Genomic DNA, 12,105 nt, shown 5'->3' with positions numbered 1-12,105 from the left:
TCATGACTTTTAAAATGAGCAAATGGCAACCGTAAACCTTTCAAGATGACCTTATATATACTTCACAGACGGGTTAGTTGGTCTGTTCATACTCCTATTATTAACTTTCAGCATTTGCTTCGTTTGGAGAAAGGTATCCTTGGAATTTCACAGAGAGCCCTAGCTTCTGTCAGCAGCACCTACTCAGCCCTAGAGAGCTTCCTGATTAATGAATTTGGTGACATAGATTATCAAGTCAGGAATTGAATTTAGATAATGTGAAGTTGTTTTCTTGTCTCCCTTCAAACAATATTTCTTCACAATTTCAGCAATTCTGAGAATGTGTAGGTCCTTATTTTTTCCAAATCAAGTGTAATTGGTTTAAATACCTTGTCAAAACATCAGCAGGTTCCCCATTAGCTTTTAAAATAGGCAGTTCGAATGCACTCCTTTCTATCGAGGGAACGCTTGACAATATATAAAATGTTGACTTTTCCACTAATTGTGATTTCATTTTCCTTTCTAGGAAAATCAAAGTTTGGGACTTGCAGGCTGCTCTCGACCCCCGAGCCCCAGCAAGCACGTTGTGTCTGCGCACATTGGTGGTATGTGATCTGTTGAAAGGGAAGTGCTTCCCTGTGCTGGCGGTTGGCCACCTGCAGATAGACCTCCCTGAGCCTATCACTGGAAAGCTTCTGTACCTCACAGCATGCCTTCTGAGAAATGCGCTGTTCTGTTAATTTTGTTTATTAGTCAAAATCAGAGAATATTTGACATTCATATTTCTGTGAGCTCTTTTATAAAGAGTATTAACACAACTTAAAATATGAAAGCAGGCTTCCTCATTTGTAGGTGGACTGGTTTCCTCCTAGAACATAAAGTATTTCCTGTCTGCAAGTTTGGGAGATTTCCTAATATGGGTGTCTGTGGTTGTGTTGTGTTTTATAACTCAGCACATTTTTGTACTATTATGGTGGACTTTCCCCTCAATCTGTATTCTACGGATTATTGCTTGGCATATAGGAATACTTTATTTTTATATATTAATCTTGTTTTACCAACTTTGCCAAGCTCATTATTTCTAGCAGTCTGTTTACTTTTGTATTTTTGAGGAGACAGTTGTTTGAAAATATTGATAGAGTTTTCTTATTTTCAGTAGTTTTACCTTCTATTTTTTCTCTCCTTTCATTGACTAGAAGAACATGCAGAACTTGAGTCAGGGCCATTCTTGTTTTCTTCTTGATTTTAATAGGAAGACTTCTGGTATTTCACCATTAATTTTGATGTTAGCTGTGGTTTGAGATAGATATGCTTGGTGGTGTTAAAAACACTATTCTTCTGGTCCTAGTTTTTACAGTGTATCAAGAATGGGTATTAAATATTGTTGCTTACCTTCTTAAGACCCTTTGTAAGATGATCACATAGTTTTTCTTCTTTGACATATTAATGGGCCAGGATCTAGGACACAAAGTTAAATTAAAGAAAAAGCCTAGAAGGGAAGGCAGAATCTGTATTCCTAGGGAGAAGGACAAAGCTCAATAAAGTTATGTAGGAAGCCTGGATAAGGAGCTGTATTTTCAGCCTGTGCCAACTCCCTGGTAGTGAGATAGGAGGGATTGTAAAGATTTCGTTTTATTCATAAAGCTGTTACGTTTCACAGGAACATTCTGGACGTGTGTTTCGGCTACAGTTTGATGAATTTCAGATCATCAGCAGCTCCCATGATGACACAATTTTGATTTGGGATTTCTTAAATGTGCCTCCCAGTGCCCAGAATGAGACCCGTTCTCCCTCCAGAACATACACTTACATCTCCAGATAACAGTCTGCACTTTACCTGTTTCAGGTGAGTACTTCCCCCACTTTTAATTTTGCTGATTGAATTCACCTTCCCTTTGGGGAAATTTTATGGTTTGGGTTCCTTTCTCAGTAATAGGAACATTAGATGCATCAACTTTGCAGAGTTCTAGCATAAGGCTAGATCTTTATGGTCACATCAAAATAAGATATAAATCGGAATCCTGCTTATTGTGGGTTTTCATATTGGTAGACACCACGGTTCCTGTTTTTTAAAACTTTTCCCAGGTCATACCAATTTAGTGCCAGTAAAGTCCTCCAAATTGTTTTGCGGTGCAAGGATCTCCTTTTTCTCTTTCTTTCCTGTCTTTCAGTTCTATCTTTTATTTTTTTAAAAATCACCATCAGGCAAACACTTAAAACTACCTCCCCTCCCCACCCCCCCATTACAATCCACCCACCACCACCATTCCCTAGGGTAGGAATCAAAGAAGAGTGTTTGTTGAGAGAGCCCCTAAAACTCGTTCTTCATCCATTAGACACAACAGGTACCCTGGAAGCCAAGTCCTTTGCTCCGGTAACAGGAAGACTTAGGGCCATAATAACATTGATGATGGCATGTTTTGATTACTAAGGGTGTCCAGGTAGAGGATGAGAAGCCTTACTTGGCAGTGTCCTTGGGACTGATGACCATGTTCTTCTGGAGCAGTATTCCCAACTCTTGAGAATTTTGCGAGGGAGCCTGTGAATTCTGTGCACATTAAACTTTGTAGATTGAATAAATAATGTTTGTGCATATTTGTACTGTCATGTATATATGTATGTAAAGACTGTGTTAATAAAATTCATATTTATGTAAAAACATTACTTAATGCTTAGTAGCTTTTTGTCATTGTATATTTTCCTGTTCATTGAATATTAAAAATGTAAAGAAAGTCCGTGTGTAGAATCGTGAAATTTTTGGGGTGAAAAGATAGGGAATCACTGCTTTCTAGATCACTAAGTTGACATCTTTTCAGATACTCCTTATTTCTGCTCCAGGAAGTTTATCTTATTCAGGGTCAGCAGGCTACAGCTGGAGGCCAAATTTGACCCACTGCCTTATTTTTTTTTATCCTTACCATAGCAATCTAAGAATAGTTTTTTACACTTTTAAATACTTTGAAACAATTAAAAGAAGAATATTATTTTAGAACATGTGAAAATTATATAAAATTCAAATTCCAGTGCCCATAAGTAGTTTTATTGGAGCATAGCCACAGCTCATCTGTTTATGTATTGTCTGTGGCTGGTTTCGTGCTTCAGTGGCAGAGCTGAGTAGTTGCAAAAGAGACTGTGTGGCCTAAAATATGTACAATCTGGCCCATTAAGAAGAAGCATGCGGACCTCTGGTCTTGCCCCTGTTCCATCTATTAGTGATAAACCAAGGATCTGCATCAGGAATGGCAAATGCATTGTTTCTTCATGCCAACCCAGTTTGATCCATAGTGACTGGCTGGTGTACTGCCTTTGGAAGGATGATGGGACCCCACGTGGACCCAGAAGGCCTAAGTGCCTCGATGGCTTGGCTGTGCCTCCCTGGCTATAGGATCTGAGCCACAGTAGTGACCTGTAAGCCACATACATAGTTGCCGTTCCTAGTCTCAACTGTGTTCATACTGGCTCTTGTGACAGTGGCCATCTCCCTTGCTGCTTTCTCTCTGGATAGATTCTTCACAAGTCAGTTGAGAAATTCACATGGCAGAATTTTTACATTTATTGAATTATAGGAAATTACAGAGGAAGAAGGCAAGGATCTCTTTTTTGGGGGGTGGGGTGGCGCTGCATTTGATCTTCGTTACGGTGCGCGGGCTTCTCATTGCGGTGGCTTCTCTTGTTGCGGAGCACAGGCTCTAAGCGCGTGGGCTTCAGTAGTTGTGGCTTATGGGCTCTAGAGCGCAGGCTCAGCAGTTGTGGCGCATGGGCTTAGTTGCTCCACAGCCTGTGGGATCCTCCTGGACCAGGGCTCAAACCCGCATCCCCTGCATTGGCAGGTGGATTCATAACCACCGTGCCACCAGGGAAGCCCGGCAAGGATTTTTTGAGTGATTGCTCTTCCCCGCCTCAACCTCCCTTCACCCCAAACCAAAGAAATACATAAGGAAGGAGGAAGGGACCCAAATGAAAACTGATTTCCTCCTTCCTGGTCTCTTCTTCTCCCTCTTCAGCCCACCCTTCATCCTGTTACCAACTATGGTCATCTTAGCCCTGCCTCTCCTCTTCACTAGCTTCCTTTTGTTTTCAGGAGCAAGGCTTAGCTAAGATTAGCTAACAGAAATTTCAATATCTAGCTCTTACCTTCTGTCCTCTCTGCCCTCCCCCACCCCAGCCTTGCATTCTTGCCTCCCAAAAATCCAGGGCTCCAACCAGACTGAATTCTGTTTAATTTCCCTAATTACACTTCAGTAGTACAGACCTCTGCCACCTCCCTCCCCTTGCTTGTGTTGTTAGGGTTTTGTGGATACCACCACACCCCCACTCCTTTACTTCATCTGACTTAATTTATTATTTGGTATTGAAATAATTTGCATGCCTGTCTCTCTTACCAGGCGTGGAGCTCCTTTTATTTTGGAGCCCCAGTCTCTAATAGAGCACACAGTGTATTATGAGTGCTTGTTGACATTTGTTGGTCAAGTGACACCCGGGGCCAACATGACATCTCTGTGCTCTTTCTCCTGGGCCAACAAGAATTTGCCCATAAATAAATATGTGCGAAACTTCAGTGTATTCATACACCTTCCACAAACATAAAGATAATAGCTCAGTAAGAAATTAGAGTAAGTTGTCTAAAGTGGCATAGTCAAGTACTAGATATATTCCTTACATTTAGACAGGTACCTAGATGTACACATCTCCCTCTGCCCCGCCCCCTTCACCTTCGCTAAGCCCCATTGCTGTTTTTGAATCAATTTTATTGAGGTATGGCTTTTGTAAAACAGATTGTACCCACTTAAATTATACTGTTTTGTGACAAGTTTTTACGAATACATACACCCCTGCAATTTCCTCCACAATCCAGGTAAGAATATTTTTATCACCCCCCAGAAGTTCCCTTGTGTCCTCTTTGTAGTCAGAGCCTGATCCCATCACAGCCTTAGCAAACACTGACCTGCTTCCTTTCACTAGATTAGTTTACATTTTCTACAGCTGCACTGTCCACTTTGTGATGGTTTTTTTTTTAATTTATTTATTTAATTAATTTATTTTTGGCTGTGTTGGGTCTTCGTTGCTGTGCGTGAGCTTTCTCTAGTTGCAGTGAGCCAGGGTTGCTCTTCACTGCGGTGCGCGGGCTTCTCACTGTGGTGGCTTCTCTTGTTGCGGAGAACAGGCTCTAGGCACACGGGCTTCAGTAGTTGTAGCACATGGGCTTAGTTGCTCTGCGGCATGTGGGATCTTCCCGGACCAGGGATCAAACCCGTGTCCCCTGCATTGCCAGGTATATTCTTAACCACTGCGCCACCAGGGAAGTCCCTGCACTGTCCACTTTGATAGTCACGAGCCGTATGTGGCTATTAAGCTCATGAAATGTGTCCGGTTTGGTTTAGGAACTGAAGTTTTAATTATATTTGAATTGAATTGAATTGGATTGGATTTTTAATTGTATTTAATTGTACTTCATTTAAACTTAAATTTAAATAGCTACATGTAGCGGGCTTCCCTGGTGGTGCATTGGTTGGGAGTCCGCCTGCCAGAGCAGGGGACGCGGGTTCGAGCCCTGGTCCGGGAAGATCCCACGTGCCACGGAGCAGCTGGGCCTGTGCGCCACGGCTGCTGGGCTTGCGCTCTGGGGCCCGCGAGCTGCGGCTGCTGGGCCTGCGTACCACAACTACTGAATCCTGTGCACCTGGAGCCTGTGCTCTGCAGCAGGAGAGGCCACCGTAGTGAGGGGCCCCCACTCACTGCAGCTGGAGGGAGCCCGCGTGCAGCAATGGAGACCCAACGCAGCCAAAAAATTTTTTAAATAAAATATAAAAAAATAAATAGCTACGTGTAGCTAGTGACTACCGTGTTTGGACCAGCATCGTTGTAAGAGTTTTATATGCTTAGGTTTTACATTTAGGTCTTTGATCCATTTAGAATTAATTTTGTGAACGGTGTTTTTTATACAGCCTTCTAGTTGTTCCAGCTCTTTTGGGTTAAAAGACTGTCCTCCTCCCATCGAATTGTTATAGCACTCTGTCAAAAACTCAATTGACCACTTGCTTGTTATACTTTTTCTGGCCTCTATTCTGTTCTGTGATCTATGGCTATCCTTTTGCCAATACCACGCTGTGTAATAAGTCAGTTTTAAAAAAAATTGTTTTGACTCTTCTAGGTCCTCTTGGTTTTCATACTCATTTTTGAATGAAATTGTCAAATTCTATGAAGATTATGGGATTATGATCAGGACTGCATTGACTCTAAAGGTCACCTTGGGGAGAATTTCCATCTTTAACAAATGCTGAGTCTTCTAATCCATAAACCCAGTATAGCTCTTTACTATTTAGGTCTTCTTCAGTTTCTCTTCAGCAGTGTTTTGCAGTTTTTAGTGTAGAAGTCTTGCACACCTTTTGTTAAGTTTATTCTGTTCTTAATTTTTTATTTTCTGAGCTGTACATTCTCTCTGCATTGCCTTGACTATATCCCGATGCTTCTGCTTTTATTTTCCCACATAGATAAATAGATAAAATAGAACACAGACAACTACAAATGTGGCTGAGCTTCTGGAATGGATAGGGTCAGGGGAGTAGGTGTATCATACAACAACTGCAGTATACCTCTTTTGTAGTTTGGATATGTGTTTGTCTTTCCACTGTTAAAGAAGCACATGATAAAATCTAAGACATCTGTAGTATGTTTTCTCCCCCTCTGGCGAATTTGATAGATGAATTATAGAACATAGTAAACTTTCACAAATTGGACAACTTTTATATACTACTTTAAAATGCCGTGAAATTAGATTCCTTTGATTGAGAGATGAAATGATCACCAATGCCGTTTCTCTCATTGGCTGTGGTGGAAAGGAAACTGTAGTGTTACTTCTTCCAGGCCCTCCTCTCGCCCCCTTTTTGGGAAGCTAAGAACAACTGCCTTGTTATGATCCACAATTATAAATCAGTGGAAAAATCTTATCTGCTTTTTAAGCAGCACAAGCAATGAAACCTCAAATGTGTTTGTCTCTTCAAAGTGAATTACTTTTGACAACCTTGGCAGTCAACTTTATAGATTTTATTGCTCTTTTCCAAATTCTTTTCATTTATTGTAACATGAAAAAAATTATTACCATGTGATGCTGTAAAATTTATGCATAATAAGAAACACTACCCTAATGATGATTTAACCTTGCAGTAAAATATTTACCCCTAAAATATAAGGTAGGAGTATTTCTATGTCGAGAAATTTAGCAATAGATTTTTCTGCTGAGTCATTTTTTTAAAAAAAAATTACTAACTCCCAAGAGCTATGTATACAGTAGCTCTCTTTTTTATTATGAGACAATATTAGGAAATTAGTAAAAAGTAGATAACTCCTCTTCTTGGTTCACCATTATTAACTCCTTTGTATGTAGCCTTTCAGGCTTTTAAAAATTATGTTTGATAACTGTGCTTTTTTTTTTCTTTATTGTGAAATTGTTGCCTGTCAGTAATGTCACTATTTGTCTAAATTATTGTTCCTAATGGCAAAATCATATTTGATTGTTTGGATATGCACCTGTTATATTTATATCCCCCCCAGCTTTTAATTATTATAAAACACATTGCCATGATTCTTTCAGCTTAATCTTTGCCCAACCTTTTATTACCTTTGGATAGAATTCTAGAAATGTCTGCAGTGTCTAGGTTGAAAGCTATGATGTTTAAAGAGGTTTGATACTTAAGAGTTGTGTTACCCTCCAGAAGAGTTACATCAGTTGACATTCCCACCAGCAGCGTTTGAGAGTGCTGACTTCTTATCTCTGGGTGTTAATATTTTTAAAATAATTCAAATACTCTTACATATCCTTCATGGGAAAACAGTGGCAGATGAAATTGTGAATCTGTCTTGCGTTCGTTTGGAAGCTTATTAGGATTCTTGTGAAATTCGGATTTTGTGGAAATTAACAACCTTTTAGGAAAATTGCCTTTAAAAAATATATACAAGGTTTAAAAGCAAAACAAAACCAAACAACCACCCCCACCCCTACCCCCTTTCTTTTTCTCTCTCTCTTTTTGGCCATAGAATTTTAGACCTAAAGGTGACTTAGATCTTCCAGGCCAATGGTTTAGTGCAGTGTTTGGAAAGGGTTGTAACTTATTAGTGGTTGTGAAATCATTTTAATGGATTTTGACTTTGGGTAAAATTTAGGACATAAAATGTCAGCCTGCGTTGTCCATAGTAATGATTAGTGTTGGAATGTTAGAATGTTCTGCGTAGGGGTATGTGTGTGTATTTACATACACGGATGAATGTAGAGACTGTGATTAAAATGTGTTCCTGACTCAAGGTCATGGTCAGAAAAATATAGAACATTCAGTTGTCTTCCCCTCTACATTGTGTTGTCCTTTTATAAATGATATATTTCAAAAAGAAGTAATTTCTGACTGTTGGCATTCTGTTTAGAAGGAGTACTCTGTTTACTAGCTTTTACATATTTTTGTTTCACAGTGATAGATGAAGATTCTGGGTCGGTCATGAGAGAGGTCCTGGTGGCCTCTGGATGGCGTAAATTTAAGATTATGCTAAATATAAAATCTAACATTAAGCATATTTTGTTACATGCATAACTTTTAGCAGCATGAAAGATGATAGGTTATAGGGTCAGTCATCTATTAGAATCCCCTCTCTGTCACTTAACGGCTAATGCTTGCTTTTTTTTTTTTTTTCTGGAAGCATAGTTGATTTACAATGTTGTGTTAATTTCTGCTGTACAGCAAACTGACTCAGTAATACACACATAAATACATTCTTTTTTATACTCTTTTCCATTATGGTTTATCCCAGGATATAATGGCTAATGCTTTAAACCAAATAATGTTTCTGAGCCTCAGTTCTCTTATTTGTAAAGTAGGTATAATAGTTTCTACCTTATAAAGTTCTTGAGAGGTTTAAATAAACCTGATACCTGGTATGTAGTATGCGCAAAACAACTTGCAACTTCTATTTTGATGCTGATTATTTAAAAATCAGTGTTATGTGTGCGCAAGTACATACATGTCTGTGTGGATGTGGATGGGCTGTGGTGTATATCTCCATGTCTAACCAGAATATCCATCCATACTCCCTTTGTTTTTGTTTTTTCAGGGTTTCCTAGTCTTGAACTACTGGCTACATGGCTACCAAATGCCTAAGGGAGTTCTTCACAGCTGAGTTATGAAGCTGGAATTGGTTCTAGACGCTGGGTAGATGCAAAGCAGCCTAACTCTTCAAGTACCGACATTTCTCACCTCCGATTCCGGCCTGTACTTTGAGAAGGATACCTTAGCTTCACCGACTTTCAGTAGTACAGAAGCCCATTTCCTCCCCCCATCAGTGAAAAGAAATCTATCGCTTCAAATGTAAATTGTTCATATAAAAGGAACGTACAGTCTGTTTTACAGAAGTAAATCGACCGTCAAGAGAAGACTTGGCCTCTAATTTATATTGCTTTGCACTTTGGTCTGATACTAAGAAACAGCATTCTTCGGTGAAATTTTGGGTGCCAAACACCTACCCAGAATGTCCAGGGCTTTCCTTTTCAGAAGTTAGCGTTCTCCTTTTGACCGTCCAAGTCATTATGAATTGTGACTTGTATTAGGAACATGTTGGACAATGGAAACATTTCTCTGGGTTGTTTCAGTAATATTTTTTGGATTATACTTCCTTTCTGTACCAATTTCTTTTAATTTAAAGAACTGTAAGCCAGGTTATATTATCTCCCAACAGGTAATATAGCTCTTTTCTTTTATTAACTGTTCTCTGTACCCGCAACCATCTCCTGATATTTGGTAGAGTAACACCTTTACATGTGTGCTTGCCTCCTAATTTAAAATACTGTATCCGCATGTAGATATAATGTACATAACAGTTTAACCTCAAGGTTGCTCGAGTCAGGGCCCCCGTGCCTGAGACACTAATGCAGAGTGTGTTCGCCCTTAGCCGTGGGCTGGACTCAAGAACCCGCTACCAGGGTTGATGTGGATTACCTAGAACCCTTCCTGCAGTATTCATACGGTGTTCTTATTTTGTCATTTTCATTGTGCGTGTGGTGTGTGTGTGTGTTTTAACGGGAATCTTGTTTCAAGATGTAATTTCTAAAGTTTAACACAAAATGTTTTATTTGTTGTGCAGTATATACAGTAGAGAGGTACCTTAAATACTTTTGTTGTTCTTTTCCTCATCAGTACTCCTTAAGTACCCGTGGTCACTTCCCATAGCATTCATTTGACTCCACCGTCACAGGTCACACTCTGTGTGTTAGTAACCCTGGGAAGGGAAGAGCGAGAAGGCCCCCGCTGACTGGCTCTCCCGGCTCTGGCATTCGTGCGTCCTGCCCTTGTCAGGTGGTAGCAGGGCCCACTTGTGTGTTGGAGCCCAGGACCCGCGTCAGGCTGGATCAAGGGCCCATCTTGAGTGGAAGGGTCCTCCCAGGTGGTGTGAAGCCTCAGGCTCATGGTCCCATCCCTGTCATCTCTGGTGTCGCCTGCTTGCCGGGTGGCCCCGGCAAGCTCTCCTGGCTCCCGCGCGTTCCGCAGCCCGAATGTGTGAATGGCACCATCATGCTGACGTGCGTGGAAAGGACTTTGGCATCTGGTTGGCACTCCTTTTCCCTTGTTCAATATTAGGTTTTGATTTGCCCCTTGCCATTGTTTCCAAAGATCAAGGAATGTTGCTAACGTTTTAAAGGACCAATGAGAACTTCCTGTAACTAAACCTCTTCCCGTGGAAGCACACTCTCCCACTGAGGGGAAGGTGCCTGGGCTCTGTTTTGTCCTTTACGTTGAGAATGGTGTGGGAATCAATGTGTGTGTCTGTGGTTGTTTATTGGGTTGGTTTGCTTTTTTGTTTTCCTTTGTCCTTTTTAAAAAATACATCCTTCCCTCCTACATGTTAGTAAATTAATTTCTGGTTTTGAAAAGTTGAGTCTCAAAGTGTTAAAAAAAAGAAATCTCCGTTCAGCGGGTGGATGTTGTAACCCTGACAGCGGTTGTGAAAGTGACTTAACTTTGACCACTCTTACCTTACAGCTTTAATATCAGATTGGTTAGGAGAGCCCAGGGGGCAGGGCAGGGAGGGGCAGGGGAGGAGGCAATTCTTCTGAACGAATGGACTTTCTGTGGTTGTCTCTGCATGTTTAATATAGAAATTCTGGTTCCTTGGGAGATCATGGCCTTCGAATATGCACACAACCTTTGAATTGTGCCTACTAAATTATAGCAGGGGACTTTGGCACCCGAGGAATTCTGACTTTCTGGGATTATAGTAGTAATTCCCAGCTGTACTCTGGACTTTATTTTGCTAACCATAATTGAGAAACTGTAAATTACTGCTATATTAATGTTTTAAAGCACTGGGATAGTCTGATTCTAACTTGTAATTAATTATGTTTGCCAATAACTGTTTGAAATAAATTTGTGTCTGAACAGCTATTGAAACTGTTAAATTGTACAGATATTATTCACGACAGCTTTGTACTGTGGAATGTGCTTAATAAAAAACAAAAAGTTTGACCTTTGTCCAATAAATTGCTAAGTAATGTCAATAAATCAAGTATGAGTATTATGCAGTACACCTGATCTGGCTTCATGCAATTGTTACTTCAGCTACTAATTCAAAGCCAATACTCTTAATAAAGTGTTGCAATACTCTGATGTTCTGTTAAGAAATTTTTCAAAAAAAACTGTTAACGTGCTGTCAGTATATCAGTGACATACAATTAAAGTTTGTAGATTGAAAAAATCATCTGCTCTGTACAGTGAGGTTGAAGACAAAGTACTTTTTTTGGTGTGGGAGAACTGGTATGAGATAATGCCAGTCCATGCCCTGGGGCTGGTTCAGAACTCCTCCCCAGCAAATCTGCTTTCCACAAGTGCTTAATTGCCTTGCAAGTTACTACGAAAATGGTCCCTTAAACGTGCCAGATGGCTCTGGGTGGGAGTAGATCCTCTGATTCTCGAAGGCAGGGGGGGGGGGTGCAGTGTGAGAAGTGCAGCTGCAGCCCTCTCCCCCTTACACATCGGACATGAAATTGTTGTCTTTCCTTTTGGCAGATTGACACATCACTGGTTGAGGACCAGAGCAGAAGGAAATACAGTATCTGCAGGATTCTGCTCAGGAGGCCTGCACAGTAGCAGA

General features: G+C 40.5%; 1 protein-coding gene across 7 annotated transcripts in view; it reads left to right on the top strand.

The window, feature by feature from the left end:
- Positions 1-11,621, top strand: part of FBXW11 (F-box and WD repeat domain containing 11) — a 132,939-nt gene extending 121,318 nt beyond the window's left edge. For 6 of the 7 annotated variants that reach the window (XM_060144185.1, XM_060144187.1, XM_060144192.1 and 3 more), the window contains 3 exons: positions 506-584; positions 1,640-1,825; positions 9,076-11,621. In XM_060144185.1, coding sequence (XP_060000168.1) covers positions 506-584; positions 1,640-1,801 — 241 coding nt within the window. In that variant the 3' untranslated portion in view covers positions 1,802-1,825; positions 9,076-11,621. Of the gene's footprint in view, positions 1-505; positions 585-1,639; positions 1,826-2,315; positions 2,678-9,075 lie in introns of those variants that run through there. The other variant, XM_060144186.1, reaches the window with a different exon arrangement.
- The last annotated feature ends 484 nt before the right edge of the window (positions 11,622-12,105 follow it).

This window comes from Lagenorhynchus albirostris, chromosome 3, assembly GCF_949774975.1.
Source record: "Lagenorhynchus albirostris chromosome 3, mLagAlb1.1, whole genome shotgun sequence".
NCBI lineage: Eukaryota > Metazoa > Chordata > Mammalia > Artiodactyla > Delphinidae > Lagenorhynchus > Lagenorhynchus albirostris.
Note: the sequence above shows the minus strand (reverse complement) of the source record. Positions and strands in the feature narration are given on the sequence as shown.